The 25,112-nt window shown below is 40.7% G+C and overlaps 1 protein-coding gene across 1 annotated transcript in view; it reads right to left on the bottom strand.

Annotated features, from left to right (window-relative positions):
- PIAS1 (protein inhibitor of activated STAT 1) overlaps window positions 1-25,112 on the bottom strand; it is an 84,977-nt gene that overhangs the window by 37,275 nt on the left and 22,590 nt on the right. Inside the window, 1 exon segment of the mRNA XM_030578861.1 lies at window positions 9,977-10,421. Within this exon segment, the coding sequence (XP_030434721.1) occupies window positions 9,977-10,421 (445 nt within the window).

Raw genomic sequence — 25,112 nt, forward strand, 5'->3', positions numbered from 1 at the left:
ACAACCCAAGTTCTTCACTGAGCACCCTTTCTAAGAGGCCAACTAAGGCAGGCATCCCTTAAACTCTGTCCAAAGTTTTCAAACCTGGGTGCCTAAACTTAGATTCTATTTAGGCACCTAAACATGAGCAGCTTGGTTTTTCCAGAAGTGATGAGCATTCACAAATCCCACTGAAATTAGTGGGATCTGCAGATGTTCAGCATCGCGGGGGAGGGCGGGGGGAACGAGCCACTTGATTTATTTAGGTACTTAAATCTGCATTGAAATTTTTGGTCTCAATCCCCAGAGCACTGATACCCATAAGGATTACTTAGCTGCTATTAAGGGCCTGGCTACACTTACATTTTATAGCGCTCTGACTTGCTGGCTTGTGGAAGTGGATTACCAGGTGCAACCACACTTGCACTTCACACGTGCGACCACACTTGCACTTCAAAGCACCGCGCTTTGACGTTTCCAGTGTAGCCAGGCCCTAAATAACTACTGTTATCAAGGCACCCTTTACAAGAATATCACAATGCTAGTTAAAGGAGCCTCATGAAGTGAAGTATATTTCCAACCGATATGGACATGAAAGTGGCTGAAATTCTATAACAAGCATGAGAGTTTGGGGCAGTCAAAAGGCTTCATTTTGCATGGGAATCTGCCCCTTAAGACATGCAAACAAAGCCCTAGGGCTAGGTAATTCAAGGTAATAATGGCAACCACCAAATCTTTGTGTTTAGATGTGTACACTACCTAAACTGAACACACACACACACACACACACTTTAGCAAAGCACTTCTGCACATGCTTTACTTTGACAATGGGCCTACTCATATGCTCTGAGTTAACCATGTGCTTAAGCGCTTGTTAAACTAGGGCCATAGCTCCTTCTGGCACAAGCTTTCACTCTTAAATATAAAAATCCTACTCTGGTCTTGGACAGGAAACATCTAACAATCAGCCATTGCGGGACCCATTCAGAGGGAGCAGCAGATATGCCTTTGAAGACATGCATACTCCATACTGAAGTGCCTTGTAAGACGCGAGATTTCAGTTCTGAAGATAGCAAGGCATAGAGATTGAGCAATCTGCTATACTGTAAACTGAAAAACTAAAATTCCATCTCCTGCAGCTGCAAAACTAACAGCTTGGTTAGAAACTACACTAGACTTGAAAATATGGATACCTTAGATTATAGAATGCTTGATTTTTTTTAAGGGCTACCAAGTGCAAATAAAAGTTGAAACCAAAAATTACAAGAAATTAATCTGTTGTGTTTCTTGTTTAGTCAAACCACAAGAAAGAAAAATTAGCAGTTCACTCTTGCATTACTAAAAGAGTTGTAAAACCGGAAATCAGAAAGCTCACTGCAGAGCTGAAGGAACTTGGTGTTTTGTTGAACTTCCTCCCACAAAGCACATCAACATATGTGCCTTTTCTTTCTCTCACTTGTTAAAAGGAGATTGAAATTTTTTATTAAAGTTAATGTTTAAAATATAATAAAAGTTTAACTTCCCGAATAAGCCTCACCTTGGTTACGCATAGCAATGGGTCTGCCTACCAATATATGAAAGGCAGCAATTGCTACTAAGTCAAGTATTTGCAGCTTCAAAATTAGGTATCTAAGTGTACAAAATTGTCTAGTGAATAGTCTGGACTGCAGCCAGTGTTACCAAAAAAACTTCACTAGGGGTACGTCTACACTACCGGCCGGATCGGCAGGTAGTGTTCGTTGTATCGGGGATCGATTTATTATGTCTCACCTGGACGCGATAAATCAATCTGCTAATCAATGCCCGTACTCCACCTCGGCAGGAGGAGTAAGCACAGTTGACGGGGGGCGCCGCAGCAGTCAACTCGCCGCCGTGAGGATGGCCCGGTAAGTCAAACTAAGATATTTCAACTTCAACTATGCAAATCACATAGCTGAAGTTGTGTATCTTAGTTTGAACCCACCCACCCCCACCCCCACCCTCCAGTGTAGACCAGCCCTAGGGCTGTAGTTCAGGGGTATGATTTACTCTCAAACGCACTGAATGCCCAAAGGTCAGTAACCACTCCCTTTAATGGCTACTTTTCAAGTAAATGTAAACAAAAGGTGTGCCACTCTCCCAACTGCTTCCAGAAAACAGACATAAGGGAGCAGGATTTCACCCAAGGAAATTCAACTGAAGAAAAGAACTGGGTCTGACTGAGACCCAGGCCATCCAGCAGAAGTTCCTTCCACTTTCCAGACACAGGAATCATTGGAGCCAGGAAGCCAAGAAACACCATGTGTAGGGTTGCCAACTCTGACAGAAGCTATTCCAGGAGATCCCCCCCCACCACCCCAATATGACAATGTCATTTTCTTAAAATATCCTATTAAAATCTCCTGGATTGCTTTCAATAGTCACCAGGAGATTGATGCCAATTCTGGAAGACTCCAGGCCAAACCTGGAGGATTGGCAACCCTATTTACATAGGTACAGGGACATCACTAAAAGCTCTGTTCTTCGGTCTTCCCCCACTGTAAGGCTAGGACAGGTAGACAAAATCATAGCCTTCCAGCAGAGAAAGACAGAAGAAGAACAGAGCTTTTGAGGATGTCCCTGTACCTATGTAAAGGACTTCAAAATCAAAAAGTACATGGCTTATATCTGGAATATCTTTTACATCAGGATACAGGAAGTGCCAGTTTATAGCAGAACATAATTATTTGCTATATGATAGGTAACCCACTTTATTTAGCAAGATTCTAGAAGAGTAAAACCTCCCACAGTACTCGTTACCTTTTTAAGAAACAAGTTCAAAATTCGCAGTTACAAACACACAAATACCATCTTCTTGTAAGAAATGGACGTCAGTATTTCCAATGCGGCTTTCATCATGGTGTAACAAAGTGGAACTGTTCTTAATGTTTCCTCTAAATACTGTAAGGGTGCCTCGGTTTCCCCTATGCATTTCTTAAGTCTCTGGGCGGTGGGATGAAGGCCAGTGTGCATAAATGGCTGGCACTCTGTCTCCTGGTAACTAATTGCCGGGGCCCTTCCCCCCTGCAAGGGGAAAGCTAAAGGTGTTGGAGAACAAAGATTGGGTGACCTCCTGGCCTGGGAAAGAGAAAAAGGCCAGAGAGGATGGGCTGGAGAGTTTGAGTTTGGAGCTGACTGGGAAAATGGAGCAGAGCCCAGATGGGGCTCTGGCCTCCCTGTCTCCATAAGAGGGACCTAACTGAGGGGGTCTTATTGTCTGTACCTGCGAGACCCGTCTTGGACTGTGTTCCTGTCATCTAAATAGGGGCAGGCAACCTGCGGCACGTGAGCTGATTTTCAGTGGCACTCACACTGCCTGAGTCCTGGCCACCAGTCCGTGGAGCTCTGCATTTTAATTTATTTTAAATGAAGTTTCTTAAAACATTTTAAAAACCTTATTTACTTTACATACAACAATAGCTTAGTTATATATTATAGACTTATAGAAAGAGACCTTCTAAAAACGTTAAAATGTATTACTGGCACGCGAAACCTTAAATTAGAGTGAATAAATGAAGATTCGGCACACCACTTCTGAAAGGTTGCTGACCCCTGGTCGAAATAAAACTTCTATTTTACTGGCTGGCTAAGAGTCACGGTGAATCGCAGGAAGCCGGGGATGCAGGGCCTTGTTTCCCCCAAACTCCGTGACACATGGTATCTGAGCACCAACAAAGTTATGGAAGATCAATCATCTCTCAGTGCTAAACACCAGAAAGAGCTAGTTTGTAAGTCTTACATTTAGAATTTAGTCCCTATGCTAACATAAAAACAAGCAATTAGAAACCCAGAAACTGCCTTTCAAATAGGATAGACACAAACAATCACTCTAGAGAGAAATATCTAGGTCGCTCATAGTTCAAATACTTTAAATACTTTAAACATAATTGCTAACATAACTGCAGAAAGGCTAACTATTGTTTCCATTATAACTTGTTGCTGAGTGATTTCAAATTTGGTTCTCCTGATTTGAGAGCACTCAGTACTTGAATGATCAGGCCCAAAGCATGTACACTAAGGCCATGGCTACACTGGCACTTTACAGCGCTGCAACTTTCGCGCTCAGGGGTGTGAAAAAACACCCCCCTGAGCGCTGCAAGATACAGCGCTGTAAAGCCTCAGTGTAATCAGTGCCGCAGCGCTGGGAGCGCGGCTCCCAGCTCTGCACGCTACACCCGTAAGGGATGTGGTTTACGTGCAGCGCTGGGAGAGCTCTCTCCCAGCGCTGGCGCTCCGACTACACTCACACTTCAACTGTAGCCATACCCTGAAATGTAAACTCTTTAACCTGGAGGTAAAAAAATATTTACAGTATTTACCCATTTGATAGCTTATTGGGTAGTTCTACCGGAGAAAACTCTGCTTCTACTCAAGTCAATAATTCTCACTAACTTCAATAGGGTCAGGATTTTACCCCCTTAGTTTTATCAATAGCCTCTCTCTCTCACACACACACACTTTCCAAAATAAAGGCCTAGACCCCTGAGCACCACAGCTATTGTAACAGTGACAGATCCCAGTCGTCAGCAGGGTGGATCAAACCTGGGATCTCTGGAGCTTAGTTCATGAGCCTCTATTGCATGGGTCCCCAATGCGGTGCCCGTGGGTGCCAGGGCGCCACCAGGGCGTCTAAGTGTGCCTGCGTACTGGCCAGCGGATGAGCATTTGCTGAAATGCTGCCAACAAGCAGCGTCACCCAGAGGCATCGCCACTGAAATACCGCCAAAAATTGGTGGAATTTCAGCAGTGACGCCTCTGGATGACGCAGCTTGTCGGCGGCATTTCGGCAGCGACACCTACTGATATTGCCACTTGTTGGCGGAATTTCAGTGGATGCTCGTCCACCACCATGGTCCTCCATGGCTCGTCATCTCGCGCCCGCCAGACGGAAAGGGTTGGGGACCACTGCTCTACTGCATGAGCTAAAAGCCATAAGGCTGTTAGAATCATAGATTATTAGGGTTGGAAGGGACCTCAAGAGATCATCTAGTCCAACCCCCTGCTCAAAACAGAACCAATCCCCAAATCACCCCCTCAAGGATTGAACTCACAACCCTGGGTTTAGCAGGCCAATGCTCAAACCACTGAGCTATCTCTCCCCACAAGGGAAGGGAGCAGGGACAAAACTCTACATCTGAGCAAAGAAACAGCATGAAGTTTCCTTTCTTCACCAGGATGCCTGTGACCTTGCTCCCAGCTGTAAATGCTTCTCAAAGGGGGACAGGACTATAAAAAGAAGGGACAGACCCCAAAACACTCCCCACCCATCGCATTCTCTGTACCAGAGAGGACAAAAGGAAACAGTTACTGGGCTTTGGAGAGGGATCCTGACATGAAGAGTTTTGTTAGTAATCTTGCTAGAAGTATGTGGTGAGAATTGTTTGAATCTAATATAAATTTAAGTTAGACACTAGTAAGGACTTTATATTTTTCTTGTATGCCTCAGTACTTGTACTCATTTAAAATCTCTCTTTGTTACAGTTAATAATCTTGTTTAAATTGTTTTCTGTAATCCAGTGCACAACTTGAAGTGTTCAGGTAACTGGCAATAAGCAGTGTGTATATTATTCCCTTAAAGGAATAACAGATTTAATATCAGAGGGGTAGCCATGTTAGTCTGGATCTGTAAAAGCAGCAAAGAATCCTGTGGCACCTTACAGACTAACAGATGTTTTGGAGCATGAGCGTTCGTGGGTGAATACCCACTTCCTCAGATGCATGTAGTGGAAATTTCCAGGGGCAGGTATATACATGCAAGCAAGCTAGAGATAATGAGGTTAGTTCAATCAGAGAGGATGAGGCCCTGTTCTAGCAGCTGAGGTGTGAAAACCAAGGGAGGAGAAACTGGTTTTGTAGTTGGCAAGCCATTCACAGTCTTTGTTTAATCCTGAGCTGATGGTGTCAATTTGCAGATGAACTGAAGCTCAGCAGTTTTTCTCTCAAGTCTGGTCCTGAAGTTTTTTTGCTGCAGGATGGCCACTTCAAGGTCTGCTATAGTGTGGCCAGGGAGGTTTTTGTATATTGCCACCAGGTGCCACAGGATTCTTTGCTGCTTTTACAGATTTAATGTATTTGTACTGTCCAGGAGAGGGCTGGACCTACATTCCTAGGGGAAAAGCTGGGACTGGGAGTTTTGAGGTCACCCTGTGCTAATCTTTCTGGCTGGTAAGAGCAGAGATGTGGCTGGCTGGCTGCAGCACATACAGTCATAGCTGGGAGCAACTTACATGCTGGAGGCTGTCAGCAGTCCAGGTTGGTGGCTACCCAATGTTCCAGGACAGGGGTGACATGGCCCCCACTAGTCTAGATTGTGCCACGGTATGTCACAAGGACATCTAAGAATTGGGGTTTATTACAGAACAATGCTTTTGAGGGTTTGGTGTAATGCCTCATCACTAGGCTTGACAGAATTAAGTATTTTTTTAATAATTTCAACAGGTAATATTGATTATTTAAAATTTTTTTTAAAAAAGTTATTGATTTAAATTTTCAGTTATGAGAAATTATTAATGGGAGGTCAGACAATTATTTAATGTCAGGAGACATTGAGATTCAAAGTCAACACTTTACATACAAATTGCCTGCATCACGTATCCAAATATAGGAAGTAAATATCCTTATATCATCAAATCATCCCCATTTTTGCTATTCATTCACTAGTCCATTTGTAACGAGCCTAATTCAAACATTTTTCTTTCTATGCCTATCTGTACCTTTGATTATCATTGATAGAAATATATTTTTATTGGTTTGTGTACGTGCAGTGAAACTGATGCTTACTGACATTCACCAGTAAAAATCGAATCCTTCCAAGCCTACTCACGACCAATATGCATTGCTAGAACACACTTAATTATAGATTATACGAAATCAGCTCACATCAGGTGCATCGTCCAATACAGATGCTTTCTTGACTTTACAACACTTAACACTGCTAAAAATCAACTGGTGTTCTGTATACCGCTCAGCTGGAACCAGACATCTCCTCTTCTCATTTAGAACAAAAAACCCTCCACAAGCCTATAGGCAGCCCTCTTGGGGCCAGAAAGGATGTTGTAAATCCCTTCAAGTCTCAATGCTCGAGACAATATAACTATAATTTATTTTTATTAACTGCAGGGCTGTGGAAATGCTAAACAAGAGTTGTGTACTGGAAATGCTCTGAAGGGAAAATGAGAGAATCTGCAATTGAATAGAGCAATGGCAGGTAATGATAATTCTACTACTCCGTGCTGTGGAGTCTGCTATTTTGAGTTTTCAAAAAGAGCTCAGCTAATGTAAAACACTAGCCAAACAGAGTGAAGTTTACAAGTCCAATGTTGCTTTGTGAATATACTGCCCCTGCGCTGCTACAGCTCACTACTGCAAGCTATATGGTATATTATAAGCCCAGAGAAGGTCAACAGCGATTGAATAGCTACTGTATAGCCCTCTAACCTTGGCTGTCTGTCACAGACAACACAGCACCAGGAGTTGCTGCAGCTACTCTAAATGGAAGGTCTCCAATTGTGGGGGAAGTAATTAGCATTCCAGTTTCTAATCAATGCTGCTCGTTTTACAGGCATAAAAACTTGTATGAAAGCTAATGTTTAAAATCAAGTCTACAGAAGTTAAGAAGGAAGGTATTGTACACCTGGGGTCAGGCTTGAGTGATGAGAGATTACAAGTATAGCTTACAAGGTTCACAAGGTACATACATACCCAGACTGGAGTGCAGGAGTTTTCAAAGCATCAGTGAATAAGTGATCTCGGGTATGCCACCCATAGAATGTATTTAGAGTCCAAGTCAGTACTGGTGTAGCGAATAGGTGCATGGGTGGGTTTGTCAGGGAAGGGAGTGGATTATTTCCCTACCCACAGTCTCGTTCACTCTACATTAGAAGATATTTTAACAGTCTGGAGCTACATTCTGAGGAAACAAGTGACAACAAACTTACATCGGTTGCCTTCTTTTGTTCTTGACAATAGAAAAAATGGCGGGTAAATTCCATTTGCCTACCTGGTAATCACATTAATTAATGAACTGGCTACCTATAATATTTGAGTACAAAGGATATAATTCTATTTTGGGAATGACAAATGAAAGATCTAAGCCTTTTCCTAGAACGTATGTAACCGAGTAACTACTCTGAAAAGGATTAAGTGAAACCTAAATAAATTAGGGTGCACAGAACTCAAGAAAAGTCTTTGACCAGTACCAGAGACTGACAACAGGTTCCATTTGTGAGAAGCAGGGAGCTAGTCTCTGAATCCCAATTAACGTCTCCAGGCTGGTCTCATCATGGGAAAAGGGGGATGAAATCAAAAAATTCCTATTCATCTATAAAAGGTTCAAGGAATAAAAGAAACCAAAAAAACACAACAGTGCAAGCTGTATTTCCAACAGGAGAAATCACGAGGGCCTGGAATGTGCATCAGCCATTTGAAGACAAAGCAAGTGGTCTAGACAACTAACACACTTTGAGGGGGAGGAAGGACTTCCTTGCAACAATGAAGGGAATACCCGAATCATTTGGGGGCAAACATCCATTAAATAACCTAGACATTAACGAAAACCACCATATACCCAAGAGCATAAAACAAATATTTTACTTTATTAGAGAAATTAATACACAGCCTTTTTCTATACAATAGTTAGTGGCACAGTGATTGTCAAGGAAGGCAGGTCCTCAATTATATTTACATTTAGAACAGGGTTCGGCAACCTTTCTGAAGTGGTGTGCCGAATCTTCATTTATTCACTCTAATTTAAGGTTTTGCATGCCAGTAATACATTTCAACGTTTTTAGAAGGTCTCTTTCTATAAGTCTATAATATAGAACTAAACTATTGCTGTATGTAAGGTAAATAAGGTTTAAAATGTTTAAGAAGCTTCATTTAAAATTAAATTAAAATGCAGAGCCCCCCAAACCAGTGGCCAGGACCCAGGCAGTATGATTGCCACTGAAAATCAGCTCGCGTGCTGCCTTTGGCTCACGTGCCATCGGTTGCCTACCCCTGATTTAGAACTACCTGTTTGTAACCCAGTTATTTAAAAAGTCTTTTCAAAGTTTTAACATTTTTTTTTAAGCTGAATCAAGTGTTTACATCTACCAATTGCTAAACCTATGGGTTTTTTCCTTACTGACATAAAAAAGCATTAGTATGCATTCCTCTTATATTTGTGGGGTTTTTTCAAAATGCCCCCATTCTGCCTGTAGTCAGTTCTGCTAAAGACTAGACAATTACTATTTACTCTGCACTATAAGAAGAAACCAAAAGGACTGGTTCTCACATGCATGCCAGGAGTTCTACTGAAATCATTGGGACCACCTAAGCACTTAAAGTTAAGAAAGTGCTTTGTTGAACCAGGAACCAGAACAGGAACACAAATGCTGCTTTGTAAGACTCCAAATTATTCTAGTCAGCTACACAAATGTTATAAATTATAACCACAAATACAAAAGTTTGCAGATCTTTCATAGGTTAGTAAATTTAAGTCCAGGAGGGACCGTTATGATTATTTAATCTGATTTCCTACACAATACAGACCACAGATTTTTTGTTCTTGTTTTTGCTGGGCCCAAGTTTTTGTTGAACTTTCTGGTTTAGCCACCTGTTTTTACTTGTTCAGACTTCCTTATTTGTAAGTTCCCTTTTCTAATGCTTAGCGCCACAGTGCTTGTTTTTTCCCATTCCTTCCAATGAGGATGTTGAATTTATTTACACTGGAGGCACCAGTACTTAGTGTCTTAACTATAGTTACTATTTGAACCAACTGATGGGTGTTACTTAAGATGATGTGTCTGTTCTTGTGAACTACAGAACAAGCTGTTCCAAGAGGCAGTCGTTTCTTGTATCTAGAAATACTGGTTCTCTAAATCCTGTCTTGATTAAACATTTAAACCAGCTTATATGCTAGAAGCTGAAGCCCCTTGATCCCCATATTATTATTGAAGAGATATTCTAAATATAGAGTTAACAACATTTATAGCCTTACCTAGACTAGTTGGTTTTATCAGTTCATCCAGCAAGTCGTAAAAAGGTAATTTCTGAAGCTTTATGTCTGGATGGACAGGGTGGAGCGCAGATGTTAGGTGGGGAAGTTCCAGTTCATGTTTAGGTCCCAGAAGAGAAACAGGAAGCAATGGTGACGTTGCAGGGTGGCCATCGTAAGTGAGCTGTGGAATGGTAGATGGAGACAAAGTTGCTGGCATGGAAGTTGAGTGTACGCTGGGGAGAGACAAGTCTGCTGGTGTCATGATTTTCTGAGGGAACCGCCGCCTATAGAGTTCTTTAATTTTCATTTGGACAGCAGGGCTGCAGCCGGCTTTTAACAAATGCAGTGCTTTTGTGAGAAGTTCGTGTTTGCGTCCGTGCTTGTTCCTCCCCGCGTATCCCAGAAGTACTTGCAGCTCAGAAACTCTAAGGCTCATAACCATTTGCTTGAAGACAAACAAAATTCATAAATATTAGTATTACAGTTACCACCTCTGCAGCGTCAATACTTTTCTGTTAATCTTTTTCATCATAGCTTATTTAGAAGCTGATATTTCTATTCCATCCTTGACTATCTAAAACACAACTTAAAATGTGATCGCGTTTATTGAGTACTAGATCTAGAAAGTTTGTAACAGCCTTTTTACTTTAAAGGTACTGATCTTTCATTTGCTAAGTGTGATCCAAGACCATCATGGCAGGAGTGAAAATTTTAGGAGAACGCAGACCAGCTTCAGAAAAAGACCCAGGAGGTAGAAAGGAGAGAAAAGGGAAGATTTGTAATGTGAGATACCAGTATATTATTCATAACTTTAATATGTTTTCTTTCAATTGTACATTTCAGTAAATGCAGTTATGATCCAATAATGTTGGTTCCACTAATATGACCAAAATCTTAGGGAGTGCTTGGAGTGCAGGACACACATTTTAAAACCATTTTGAATTTGCTTGTGCTACATGGAAATTTAGAGTAGTGTTTACAACAAAAAGAAACAGAGCATAAATCCGTTAATTAAAAGAGAGAGCAAGAGAAAGAAACCATCTCTAAAATTCAGAGTCCGTTAACTGACAAGTACCAACTATACTAATAAAATAACTTCAGCATAAAGCTTGTACTGTATTCAAGACAGGTATTTGGAAGGATATTTTGTTATCCATGATCTTACTTGATTCCTAGTCTTCGGACTATACGCTGCTGCCTATCACCATAATACTTGAGCATAGTCAAAAAATGTTAAAGTCAGAAGAAGAAATTACAAAAGTAGTCAGTGTATTTCTTTTAACTATTTCTTTTGTCGTCACTGTTTTTCACCCCTCTTTCTCCACTTCTGCTAGTCAATTTTCAACCCCCGTATCAGTCAAACTTCTCCCCCACATCCCTACTAAAAAGACAGAGAACTTAAGTGAAGGCAAAATAAGATGCAGCTACCTTAGCCACCATAGCTAGCAGCTATTAAGGACTAGCATTCTCCAAACTTGAAAAAATCTTACATTTCATCGAGGTAACTTCAAATATTATGTTTTTTAAAATGCATTCCATTTAAGCTGTTTACCTTAAGTGGCTCCTCTAAACAGGAATGAACAATAAAATATTAACTTTAAAAAATAATATACAAGTACATGTGTTTATGGTCTAGTCCATTTAAGTGTTCTGAAGGACATATCACCTTGGTTTGCCTCAAGATCCATTTTCTCTTAGCCACTTACATCAAAAGCATTATCTGGTGCTGGACTTAGGTTTTTGGGATGGGAATTTTTACATGCAAAGAAAACCTTTCCCACGAGGTGGATAAAAAGAGAGTCAAATCATTTGATAATGTTTAAGTTTGGTGATACTGTCATTTAAAAAGGTGAGAAAGAACTTAAATCAAATGGCAAAGAGGAACTAGAGTGTGCATTTGGGGCAAAGGGAGGGAGGGAGGGAAAAAGCCGCAGGTTTCAAAAATACTTAGAGAAGATTTTATTTCATTTGGCATCGATAGGATACTACCAAATTCACAGCTGTGAAAAACAAGTCATGGACCATGAAATCTGATCTCCCCTGTGAAATCTGGCTATAGTAGGGGAGGGGCAGGGCTCAGGGGGCCCCAGTCGGGAGCTTTAACCATGGGCCGGGCTCCAGGTGCTAGTCGCAGCCCAGGGTGAGGAGGGGCAGGACTTCCTTTTCTCCTGCAGGGGTCGCTCTCAATCCTGGGTCAGACCCACTCCAGGAACCTCCCCACCTGCAGGAAGCTCCAAGGCCCAAACTGTCAGCCCCCAACCTGGGCAGAGAGGCTGCAGGAAAAACCCCAGACATACAGTAACCCATCCCCTCCGCTGCTGGCACTGGTGTCGACCTTATAGCTTGGCATCTGGCCAGCAGTCACTGCTCTCTGGCTGCCCACCTCCGAAGGCGGCACCCCTGCCAGCAGCAGTGCAGAAGTAAGGATGGTAACCCTTCACTCCCACAACTCCCTTTTGGGTGAGGTTACAACCTAAGTTCCCTCTAAGCTGCGCAGCTGCCTATTAAAACCCAGGCACGGGCCCAGGGCTGCGGCCAGGGGAGAGGCGCCCCTCCCCGCCCGCCCCAGTGCAGACCTGCCAGGGAGAGAAGTCCCTCCCTCAGCCCAGCCCAGACCCCGAGCTGCTGTAGTGAGAGGGCTGGGGGCAGTCCTCTCTCCTGACCGCAGCCCCAGGGCAGCCTGTACCCCAAACCCCTCATTCCCAGCCCCACCTCAAAGCTCACACATCCCAGACGCCAACCCTCTACCGCAGCCCTGAGCCCCCTCCCACAATCCGAACCCCTTGGCCCCACCCCCACTATATGAATTTTCTTATGTGCACCAATATGAAGGTGATGTGTGACACATCACCTCCATATTGGTGCACGTAACAAAATACATTCTGTACATGAGCATAAAAAATTAGAGGGTGGGCATAAAAAATTAGAGGGAACACTGGTTACAACACCATGAAATTTCATATGTAAACATCTGAAACTGTGAAATTGACTATTTTAAAAATCCTATAACCATGAAATTGACCAAAACGAACCATGAATTTGATAAGGCCATAGGCATTGACCATCACTGTTAGCTGAATTACTATGAATTTTTCAGATGTCATTTCCAATTTAAAACTAGCAATTCACTTCTATTTTCCTTTTCAAACTCTCAAAATATTATATATAGGCTTCTCCTTTCCATTTATGATTGCATCCTCTGGTTCCTTTACTCTTGCATAGTCTCTCCTCCTATTTCCCAAGATGGCCTGCTGAGTGAGACCAATGACAAGTCTAGATTGCTTCACTTCTGTTAGGGAACTGAGAGGACTTGTGTGTACTGAACGAAACTGAGAATCCTCTGTGCATACATTACTTCCCTACAACCCCAACAGAAACAAAGTCCTAAACAAGGCTCTGGTCAGTTTCTCTTGGGAATCTCTGCTGATGACTGGGGAAGAGCTATTTTCAGAATAGCAGACCAATGTGACACACCACTCTGAAGGATTTTCCTGCAGGGGAATTTTGGAAATGCAAGGGGTTATGGGAAATTAAAAGCCCACAGTCCCAAAATGACCACGTGTTTTTTCTTGTATGGAATTTTCTAAAACCCTATCTTTATTATTCAGTATTTCTGATGTCAATTTACAATGATAGATGTCAAGATAATATTCATTGGGTCTGAGGAGTAATTAGTATAAGTTGCGGCCTAAAATAACTCCTATATTTGGTAGACAGGTAGCATCAGGCTTCCAAGTTTCCACAACCATGGAAACTGCTGAGGAGTCCACTCCCTACCGCCGTTTGCTGCCTTAGTATAATGAAAAATCTAAGGTTCCATAAAAAATTTTTAAAAAGGTGTTGCCACCTGTGGCTATGAAGATAACTTGAGATGCAAAATGAGTATAAAATGATGATTTGCTGTATTCCCAAACTCTTCAAACCACCAAAACAATAGTTCTGATATGTATACTGCCTCACTCACTTAATGAATTAACTCTGAAAATATGACAATATTATAGAGACCTCTCACTACCTGTTTTAGCAGAAACATGCTTATCCCACAAACCCAATCTTCTCCATCTCCCTAGATGTCAAGAGTCTGAAATGTTCCCCACCCCGCTCCTAAAACCTCCAGCTTCCTGCATGAAATTTTCTACAGTGTGGGTAGGTATTGTCAATATAAGAGTCTGTGGTGTACTAAAAACTAAAGGAACACAATATTAAAAAAAGTAGCTGCTGTACTGATTATATAATTCATTTTCATATTTAAACACCTTCATTTTAATTTAAATAAAGTTGTCACAGAATTTCTACATTTCTGTTAACATAAGAATGGCCATACTGGGTCAGACTAAACGTCTATCTAGCCCAGTATCCTGTCTTCCGACAGTGGCCGGAGCCAGATGCTTCAGACGGAATGAACAGAACCAGGCAATTATCAAATGATCCTTCTCCTATCGTCCAGTCCCAGCTTCTGGCAGTCAGAGGCTTAGGGACGCCCAGACCATGGGGTTGCTAACACGATCCAAGGACCACGCTGCAGAAATTAGGGCCAGCTCAGTGTAGAGTACACATGGTTTGGGCACAGTTGAGAGATCTATTAGCATCTTTTACACGTGTAGCTACTCTATACGCCTCTTCTAGCTAAAGGGTATTTCTTTATATGGATTTACTTAAGCAGAGCAGATGAGCTATTTCATAAAAAGAGAGGGTGTCTTAGAACATTTCACTCACTCACAATATAGTGTTGACAACTGAGAGAGAAAGTGACATTTAAGTACATCTGAGACACTGAAATACAACATGTAAATCTTCCTTGTGTTTAAAGAGACCCATTTGTTAAGCTGAAGGGTTTAAACAACTACTATAACCATTTCCTCAGTGGCTAGAATCCCTCATAATTCTGCAGTTTTCTTGCTTTGGTAAGAATATACAGATTCAGTTCTTGGAAACACTGGGGAAACCCAGACTGGATAAGGAAGTTTTCCAACTAGAGAGACACCCTATGAATAGGCATTTTCCCCTTAAAGGTAAAGCACTCAACATTTGTAGTAAGTACTGATATGATGAAAGCATGATCCATAGCATAAACAAACTTCATTAACCAAAATAAATAACATTCTTCACTGGATTACGCTTGCAACATTAAGAAGCTAAAAGTGACATGGTGTTCCCTAAACAAGTGTACTCAATCAACTTGAAACTATTTTAAAGTTGATTTTTGAAACAAACTAGATTTTAGGTATTGTTAATTTTTGTAGTTTTATGATGTTTTCCCATTTCATTGATTTTTCCCCCCTGTTGATTTTATCCCTCCCTCCCTGTTGTAGCACAAGAGCTACAGGAAAAATATGGGAACTCACTAAGGTTACATCTACACTAGCATTCCGCCAACACAGCTGTCAGTTAGGAGTCTGAAGAGGTTTGAGCCCTGACTGACAACTGCGCTGGCAGAACCTCCTAGTTTAGATGGAGTTACACCTCCAAAACTGTGCTTTTACTAGTACAGGTTGTTTTGCTGGGAAGGTGAGGCAGTGGAATAAGCTATGCAAGAAAACCCCAGCTTTGCCAGTATAAGCTGCATCCACACTAGGAGCCCTTTGCCAGAAAAGCATTTCTAGTATAGATATGGTCAAACTATAGTGAGGAAACACCGACTATACACCAAGTGCTGTCAAGCAAAGTAAACAAATCAGAAAAAATACTTCTCTGATTTTTCCAGCCTCAGCTACATGTAAATGTTTTGCTGATATGGCTATACAGGCAAAACTCCTTTAGCAGAGACGTATTTTAATATAGTACATGTCATAAAGCAGAGTATAAGCAGCTACGTCAAAAAACACAAAGGGCCTAGGACAACTTAAGGGCTGTTCAAAGTGCATATCAGGGTAAGATGATAAACAAGCAGTGGAAGAAAAGTATCTGTATTTTGACTCATTAGTCATGACCTTGTAACACTAGAGGCTAGATCTAACTCGAAAATATAAAGCTGATATTTCTTGTTTGGCTACATAACACACAAATATATGCTCCTGTGTAATAATGTGGAGCATTAGTCATGAATGAGAATTATCTTACGTATAAAAATCTCACCCTGGTCTTCCAGTGCTGTGTCTCCCGGTTCATTTTTCACTTTAAGATACAGATGCACTGATGGCCCTGGGCGAGTCATTTAATTTCTGTATCTCAATGTGAGTGATGTGCAGACTAAAACATTTCAAAAAGAGCACTCTACAAGTATTATTCAAAATTGCCCTCTTGGCTTTATGATTCTTATGGCCTTGTTCCACCCCAACTCTGACATGGTTACACACATCTATTTCCCTCCTAACAGAAAAGGATGTTCTGCCATTTGCGCTGCCTCCAGGAGTCTGTCTTCCCCAATCCTTTCCAAACAACTAACTACTTTTAAATTAAGCCAGAGTTTTAGCAAACACTGGAAGTAAAGATTGTACAAGCACCGAAGGCAAAAGAAGATAACATCTCAGGGCATTTAAGGGAAGGAGCAAAGGAAGGAGATTTTTGCCTAAAGCTCCCACATTGGCCAACACTTTCTTATTTCAGCATGTGAAAGATACAACTCAGCAAATGAGTATTTCTACATCACAGTAGTTGGTCAAGTGGCATACTTAGAGAAGTCAGGAAGGACAAATTAGTCCAGTATGCCGACTAAAAAGTTGTGACCCTTCTATGGAATGTTACTGCATTGGCGGACACTTTTAAATATGTATTTGGATGGGCACCCAACCACACTTTTTGCCTAAAGCCACACAAAGACCTTTATGACACTCCACCCAATATTCTAAAAGGTCTTACTCAGTACCAAGGAAGCTGAAGACCTTATTCATCTTTTAAAGGAAGTAAATATTTGTTTTAAAAACAGAAAGGAGGGGGAAGGTAGATAAAGACAAAGGGTAGAGTGGAAGTGGAGGGGAAAACTATAACCCAGGGATCGGCAGCCTTTCAGAATTGGTGTGCCGAGTCTTGATTCATTCACTCTGATTTAAGGTTTCGTGTGCCAGTAATACATTTTAATGTTTTTAGAAGGTCTTTCTATAAGTCTATAATATATAACTAAACTATTGCTGTACGTAAAGTAAATAAGATTTAAAAAATGTTTAAGAAGCTTCTGTCATAAACAGATAGTAGGAGTTAATAGAACAGAAGTACTTTATATCTCTTTTGCCTGTAAAGGGTTAACAAGATCAGTGAGCCTGGCTGTCACCTGACCAGAGGACCAATCAGGGGACAGGATACTTTCAAATCTTGAGGGAGGGAAGGCTTTGTGTGTGCTGTTAGTGTTTGGTGGTTCTTCACTCTGGGGGCTCAGAGGGACCAGACGGGCAACCAGGTTTCTCTTCAATCTCTCAGATACAGGCTCTTATAAGGTCAGAATAGTAAGTATTAGGTAGATAAGGTGAGCTAGGCTTATGTTTGTTTTCTTTAATTGCAAATGTGTATTTGGCTGGAAGGAGTTCAAATTTGTATTTTGCTAAAAGGATTTTAATTTGTACTTGTATACTTAGGCTGGGAGGGTATTCCCAGTGTCTATAGCTCAAAGACCCTGTAACATATTCCATCTTAAATTTACAAAGATAATTTTTACTGTTTTTTCTTTCTTTAATTAAAAGCTTTTCTTGTTTAAGAACCTGATTGTTTTTTTATTCTGGTGAGACCCCAGGGGACTGGGTCTGGATCCACCAGGGAATTGGTGGGGAGAAAGGAGGGAAGAGGGAGAGAAAGGTTAATTTCTCTCTGTGTTAGGATTACTGTGTCTCTCAGGGAGAGTCTGGGAGGGGGAGAGGGAAGGAGGGGGGGAAGGTGAATTTTCCTCTCTGTTTTAAGATTCAAGGAGTTTGAATCACAGTGATCTTCCAGGGTACCCCACGGAGGGGAAGCCTGGGAGAGGAAACGGTGAGGGAAAGGGTTTATTTTCCTTGTGTTAAGATCCAGAGGGTCTGGGTCTTGGGGGTCCCCGGGCAAGGTTTTGGGGGGACCAGAGTGTACCAGGCACTGCAATTCCTGGTTGGTGGCAGCGCTATAAGTACTAAGCTGGTAATTGAGCTTAGAGGAATTCATGCTGGTACACCATCTTTTGGACGCTAAGGTTCAGAGTGGGGAATTATACCATGATAGCTTCATTTAAAATAAAATTAAAATGCAGAGCCCCTCAGACCGTTGGCCAGGAGCCAGGTAGTGTGAGTGCCACTGAAAATCAGCTCGCGTGCCGCCTTTGGCACGTGCCATAGGTTGCCTACCCCTGTTACAACCTTAAAGATTAGCTACAAGTGACAGGGAAGCAGCAGAAAAAACAACAGAATGTGGAAAAAATGGAAGAGGGAAAAGGTACTACCAATAGGAGAACTTTCCCACCTAAAATCAAAGATCAAAATCCCAAATAATTTCTTTTAAATTGCCAGGAATGTAACAAGGGCAATAGTTATAAAATGTCTCCAAAACAAGGACAGGGGGCAGGGAGAGAACACAAGTTTGTTTCCTGGGGTTCTTCTTCCTTCCCGTTCTGAGGTTTTTTGTTTTTAAATGTTAACTTATTTTCTCTCAAGCCCCCCTCTCCCAACAAAAGCCTCTCCAACACTATAAATCATAGTTGCTGCAGAATTTCTACTGAGTTTCCGACAGGAAATACACACTTAATGACAGAAAATTATCAGAGCTAACAGCCCTGGTGCTGATTCCAAGGAAATGCAAAGGTTTTCTTTTAAATATATAACTGATGGAAGTCAAACAAAGTCCCAACGGCATATAAATGGATTTTAGAAGTCTCAGAATATGCCACTAATAAGAACTAGAAGCTGAGAAAAAAGACATCAAAAATTTGGGGTAGCTGTATAGATACAAAGTTTAAGACTTTTACTGTATTACCTGATCCTGCAAACACTTATGCACATATATAATTTTACTCACTTGGTAACTCCACTGATTTACCTGGGACTACTTATATGCTTAAATGTTCGAGGACCCGAGCCTGATATATAAAAGTCCAAGTTATGCTCGCTGTAAACAGGAATCTCTGACGTTATCTGTATATTCATTGAAATAATTAATGATTTACAAAAACAAAAACTGAAAAGGAAAGCTGTCTAATGACCACACTTTGCTCTACTCTGCGCAGAGTATAAGGCAAGGGCCAGCGTATGCTAAGATTTTGTAAGGGCTTCCATCACAGAGATATTGAGGGTAAGTCTACACTACAATCCTTACAGCTGCAGTGCTGCATGCAGCTATTGTTGCTGTAGTATAAGCTCTTGCTTCAGCAATGGAAGGGGCTTTTCTGTCTTGAGTAAATCGACCTCCTTGAAAGACAGTAGACAGATTATAGGAAGAATTCTTCCATCGCCCTACCAACATCAACACCAGAGCTCAGGTCGGCTTAACTATGTCTCACAGCAGTGTACGTTTCTCACACTCCTGTAACTAGATCGATCTAAGTTTTACATGTAGACTAGGCCTGAATAGATAAGGAGAACTGGCAGCAGTTATTGTTCAGATGAGCCTTAAGGATTCAGACACATTTAGTGTTAGCAGAGTTCTCCAACTGTTTCCCAGACAAATACAGACATTTTTTTCTTCTTCTGTGATTCAAGTTATAAACTACTACACCTCTACCCTTATATAACGCGGCCTAATATAACAGGAATTCGGATATAACGCAGTAAAGCAGCGCTCCGGGAGGTGGGGCTGCATGCTCCGTCGGATCAAAACAAGTTTGAGATAACACGGTTTCACCTATAACGCAGTAAGATTTTTTGGCTCCCGAGGACAGCGCTGTATCGGGGTAGAAGTGTACTCTAAGAAGTTTTTAGCATGGTTCTAAAATATGGTTCTGAGGTCCTCAAAAATTAATCTTTGTTCACTATGAAAACCATACGAAAGGCTTAAATCATAATACAGAAAGGGTCTCCATTAATCTCACTATACCTACAACATCCAGCAGTATTAACACATTGTTTCACTGCCAGATAGCTCTTTGACCCTAGGAACAAGTCTCTCTCTCTGGATGTTCTGGTAAAATCTTACAGTTGCTGGTGATGAGGCTTTGTGAAGTTCCCCTCTGGTGTTACCTGGACTGGTGATCTGCTAGGTCACTCCAATTCTTGACTCTGGGAGCCAGCCTTAACCTGCTCTGCTGTGAGAACCCCCACTTCTGGGCTGTTCACGTTCAGCCTTGGGCATATAAGCTGCTCCCAGCTACTTGCAACCGAATCACACTAGCCAATAGCTCCGGTCCCAGACATAACCCTGGGAACCTCTGTCTTGCAGTGTCCAGTTATGCCTGCTGGACGCTGCAAGCTTATATGTGTTCGTCAATTTAACAAAGAAATTGATATGTACCCAAGGGGAGCCTCTGACACGCTTCAAATCAAACACACTGCTTCAGGTAGAACAAACAAATTTATTAACTATAAAGATAGATTTTAAGTGATAATAAGTTGAAGCATAACAAGTCAGATTTGGTCAAATGAAATAAAAGCAAAATGTAGTCTAAGCTGATCTTAACACTTTCAGTTCGCTTACAAACTTAGGTGCTTCTCACCGCAGGCTGGCTGGCTGCCCTTCAGCCAGGCTCTCCCCTTTGATCAGCACTTCAGTCGCTTGGTGTGGTGGTGTCTGTAGATGTAGGTGGAAGAGAGAGGAAGAGCATGGCAAACGTCTCTCCCTTTTATCATGGCCTTTCCTTGCCCCCACCCCTTCAGAGTCAGATGAGCATTACTGAGTCTCTCCAAGCAAGGTTGAGGAATCACCCTGGTGTGGCCTCATGCAGGTGAGTCATTGAGTTGTAGCTCCCTTGCTGGACAATGTCTGTTGATGGATTGTTTGATATCCCGCCCAAGCATTGGTTACTTTCCTTGCTGTTAATTCTGGGGAGCTAATATCTGGCTGATTCCCCCAATTTACAGCATGTTTTAGTGACAATCATACTACATAATTCCCATAACTTTATAAGCATTAATGATATACATGTATGGATAGAGAAACAACTTTCAGCAGATCACAACCTTCCCCCTGGTACCTTATAAGGCATGCTTTATACGCAAGATCACAATTATATGAAAATGAGGGTTACAGCATGCTCCCCTAATACAGAACTACTCTAAGAAGTTTATAGCATGGTTCTAAAATATGGTTCTAAATGAGGTCTTCAAAAATTAATCCTTGTTCACAATGAAAACCATGCAAAAGGCTTAAATCATAGTACAGAAAGGGTCTCCATTAATCTCACTATACCTACAGCATCCAGCAGTATTAACACATTGTTTCACTGCCAGATAGCTCTTTAACCCTAGAACAACAGTCTCTCTGGATGTTCTGGTAAAATCTTACGATTGCAGGTGATGAGGTTTTACATCACGTATGGCTAAGATCTGTTCATCCCTTCAGGGATTTTACAAACTAAACAACTGGAATTCCAGGATCACTGTAAGATTTATGAAAGTATTAGCAAGGATGTCAGGAAGAATAACATATTCCTTCTCTGTATGAAGCCACATTCCCTAATCTTAAATCCCATTTGTAAGACTAGCATGCTGTTAAAATAGAACTATAAAAATTGTAATCAGCCAATTGAAAAATTGCAAGAGAAAGTAAGACCAAAAAAATTCATGGAAACCTCAAGCCCCTCCATGACAGGTTGTAACTTCCAGCATCTGTCTTATGAATACAGAACACTAAACGGCTGAAGTTACAGTAAGTCAATATGGAAGGGAGGCAAAAGCAGAAAAGTACAGTAATAAATATACAACACACTATAACCTTTATGGAGCATATTGCTATTCATAATGAAAAACTCGGCTCCTTTCTGGTATTACCCAAGAAATGTTTTCCCAAGGAGGTGTTAAAAAAAAATAATAATGTACAGAATAATTAGGGCTAACTCAGGTGATTAACTCAAAAAAATTAAATCACGATTAATTGCACTGTTGAACAACAGAATACCAATTGAAATTTATTAAATATTTTTGGATTTTTTCTACATTTTCAAATATATCAATTTCAATTACAACACAGAATACAAAGTGTTCAGTGCTCACTTTATATTATTTTTATTACAAATATATGCACTGTAAAAATTATAAAAGAAATTGTATTTTTCAAGTCACCTCATACAAGTACCATAATGCAATCTCTTTATCATCAAAGCGCAACTTACAAATGTAGTTTGTTACATAACTGCACTCAAAAACAAAACAATGTAAAACTTTAGAGCCTACAAGTCCACTCAGTCCCACTTCTTGTTCAGCCAAGAGAAAACAAGTTTGTTTACATTTATGGGAGATAATGCTGCCCACATCTTGAAAGTGAGAACAGGTGTTCACATGGCACTGGAGTCACAAGATATTTATGTGCCAGATGCGCTAAAGATTCATGCACCTCCTCATGCTTCAGCCATCATTCCAGAGGACATACGCATGTCCATGCTGATGACGCTTGTTAAAAAAATAATGCATTAATTAAATTTGTGACTGAACTCTTTGGGGAAGAATTATGTGTCTCCTGCTCTGTTTTACCTGCGTTCTGCTATATATTTCATGTTATAGCAGTCTTGGATGCTTACCCAGCACATGTTGTTTGTTTTAAGAACACTTTCACTGCAAATTTGACAAAATGCAAAGAAGATACCAATGTGAAACTTCTAAAGATAGCTACAGCACTCAACCCAAGATTTAAGAATCTGAAGTGCCTTCCAAAACCTGAAAGGGATGAGATGCGGAGCATGCTTTCAGACGTCTTAAAAGAGCAACACTCTGATGTCAAAACTACAGAACCCCAACCACCAAAAAAGAAAATCAACCTTCTGATGGTGGCATCTGACTCATGATGAAAATGAACATGCGTCAGTCTGCACTGCTTTGGATCGTTATCGAGCAGAACTCATCACCAGCATGGATGCATGTCCTCTGGAATGGTAGTTGAAGCATCATGGGATATATGAATCTTTAGTACATCTGGCACGTAAATATTCTATTATGGTTTAACAGCACGCTTAACCATGATAAAAAAATTTTCAATCGATTGACATCCCTAAAATAATAAGTATGTGCCAATCAGATGTTCCTGCAATACACAGGTGATGATGTATCATCCTTACCTGAGGAAAATCTTATTTTATTTATTTCTGCCCTGAAAAGAACAGTTCATAATCATTCGTTTTGAACAAACGCATTTATTTATTGGTTCCTTTTGCAAATAAAAAGTTTCAGGTAACCTTATTTTATTGTTAAAAATAATCCGCTGTCCAAGTGATTTCAACAGACTGCAACTGCAAGGAAAAAATTGAACTAGGATTGATCCAGTGTGCTAGTTCTCTCTCTTCTAGATCAGTCACCTTAAGCAGCTCACATGTAACACCACCCAGTTCATGGCTCTGATTTGCTAATGCTATGCTTCTCACTCCAGTGGCAAAAGTATGACATTCAGCTTCAAAAGTCAGATACCATTTACTGTATAATATTCTCACACAACACCTGTCAGTTTTCTTGCTAATAATACCACTGAAAACGCTTTAATATATCAGTTCAAAAAACCGTTTTAGCACTTCAGAGTTATTAAAAATTCTTCTTGGACATCTAAGAATAGAAAAATCATCTTTCTTGCACAGTGGCTTACTGATTTATTATAGATTAACTCCCATCATTTTGTTTTAAGGTCACAGAAATGAGCTGTATTTGATGTTTAGAACCTGTGATCTTGTTTATAACAGACTCAGCAGCTAGTGAAAATTCCAAGATGTCATGAGAGTACATCATTGTCAATATATTACTGGAGTGTGGATAGTAAAGGAATAGCCTCAACCTCTCTCTTTTTTTTTTGGTAGTTTGGCCAACAAACTTAACAAAACAAAATAAATCAAAATAAACAGATGAAAATACCCAACTTATCTGTGTAGGTGGTGGTTTAAGGCCAAGATTTTTCAAGTGTCACTAGGAATTTCTATAAAAAACAACAAGGAGTCCGGTGGCACCTTAAAGACTAACAGATTTATTTGGGCATAAGCTTATTCCCAAATAAATCTGTTAGTCTTTAAGGTGCCACCGGACTCCTTGTTGTTTTTGTGAATACAGACTAACATGGCTACCCCCTGATACTTGATAGCAATTTCTAGTTATCCAAAATGCCCAACTTAAGAAACCTGAGATAGGGACACTCCCTCCTGAGTCCTGCTAGTGGCTGGGTGTGGTACTGCAAAGGTTGTACCCTTTATTTTATTTGTAGGAAACTCAAATTTTCTTCCCAGGGCGTTTGAGCTTAATTTTCCCCAGTGTATTTAGTCTTGCAGATGGGACTTGTTTTACAGTGCTATTCATTAATATAATGCTAAAAACAAGTAATTACAAAAAACTAATTTAACAGGTTTTTTATATGCAATAGTGTGTGTGTCAGTGTCAAGAAAGCTTTTATGGGTAAAGATGAATGAGGAAGGTAATAAAGACATGCTTTCAAGGATTTGGGATAGGGTAATTGTCAGACAAATTTGGTTTTTTATTACAAATGCTCTTACCCTTGACTAAGCCCTCTAGCTGGTTGATGGGACGGTTTTAATTCATGTGTGACAAGACTCACTAGAGTCTACCTAGGGCTACAAACACAACTGGTTGGACCTTGACCAAATTACTGTATTTCAAAGGATAACATGGGGAAACTATTCCATGTCATCTGTGAAATCAAGCCGACTAGTAGCCCAGTCATCAATGGAGCATTCAAAATTCAAACTTTTGTCTATCCCATTTTCCCTTCTAGTATAACCAGCAAAAAGTATCAAAGTGGTAGCTTTTACAAATCACAATGCAGCAAAAAAGACAAGCATCCATTTTTCCACCTTTTGATGTCCAGATTTTAAGCTTCTGCAAACCTGAAAAATTAATGCCCAAATACACAGCAATAAGTATTAAACTGTGATTTGCAGAACAAGAAATCCCATATATGAAACGAGGTGCCACTTTAGCCAGAACTCTTGACTACAGCATTGGCTAGAGATGGAAGCTGTGTTTTTATTTTGTAAGTATCATTTAGTGCAGAAGATATATACCCAAGTCAATTTTTAAAAGAAAAGATGGACTAAGATTTCTTACACTGAAATAGAATGCAAGTGGAATGTAATTAATGTTCTCATACTGTGTTGGGGGAGGGAATGAGA

The sequence above is a fragment of the Gopherus evgoodei genome, chromosome 10 (assembly GCF_007399415.2).
Source record: "Gopherus evgoodei ecotype Sinaloan lineage chromosome 10, rGopEvg1_v1.p, whole genome shotgun sequence".
Lineage (NCBI taxonomy): Eukaryota > Metazoa > Chordata > Testudines > Testudinidae > Gopherus > Gopherus evgoodei.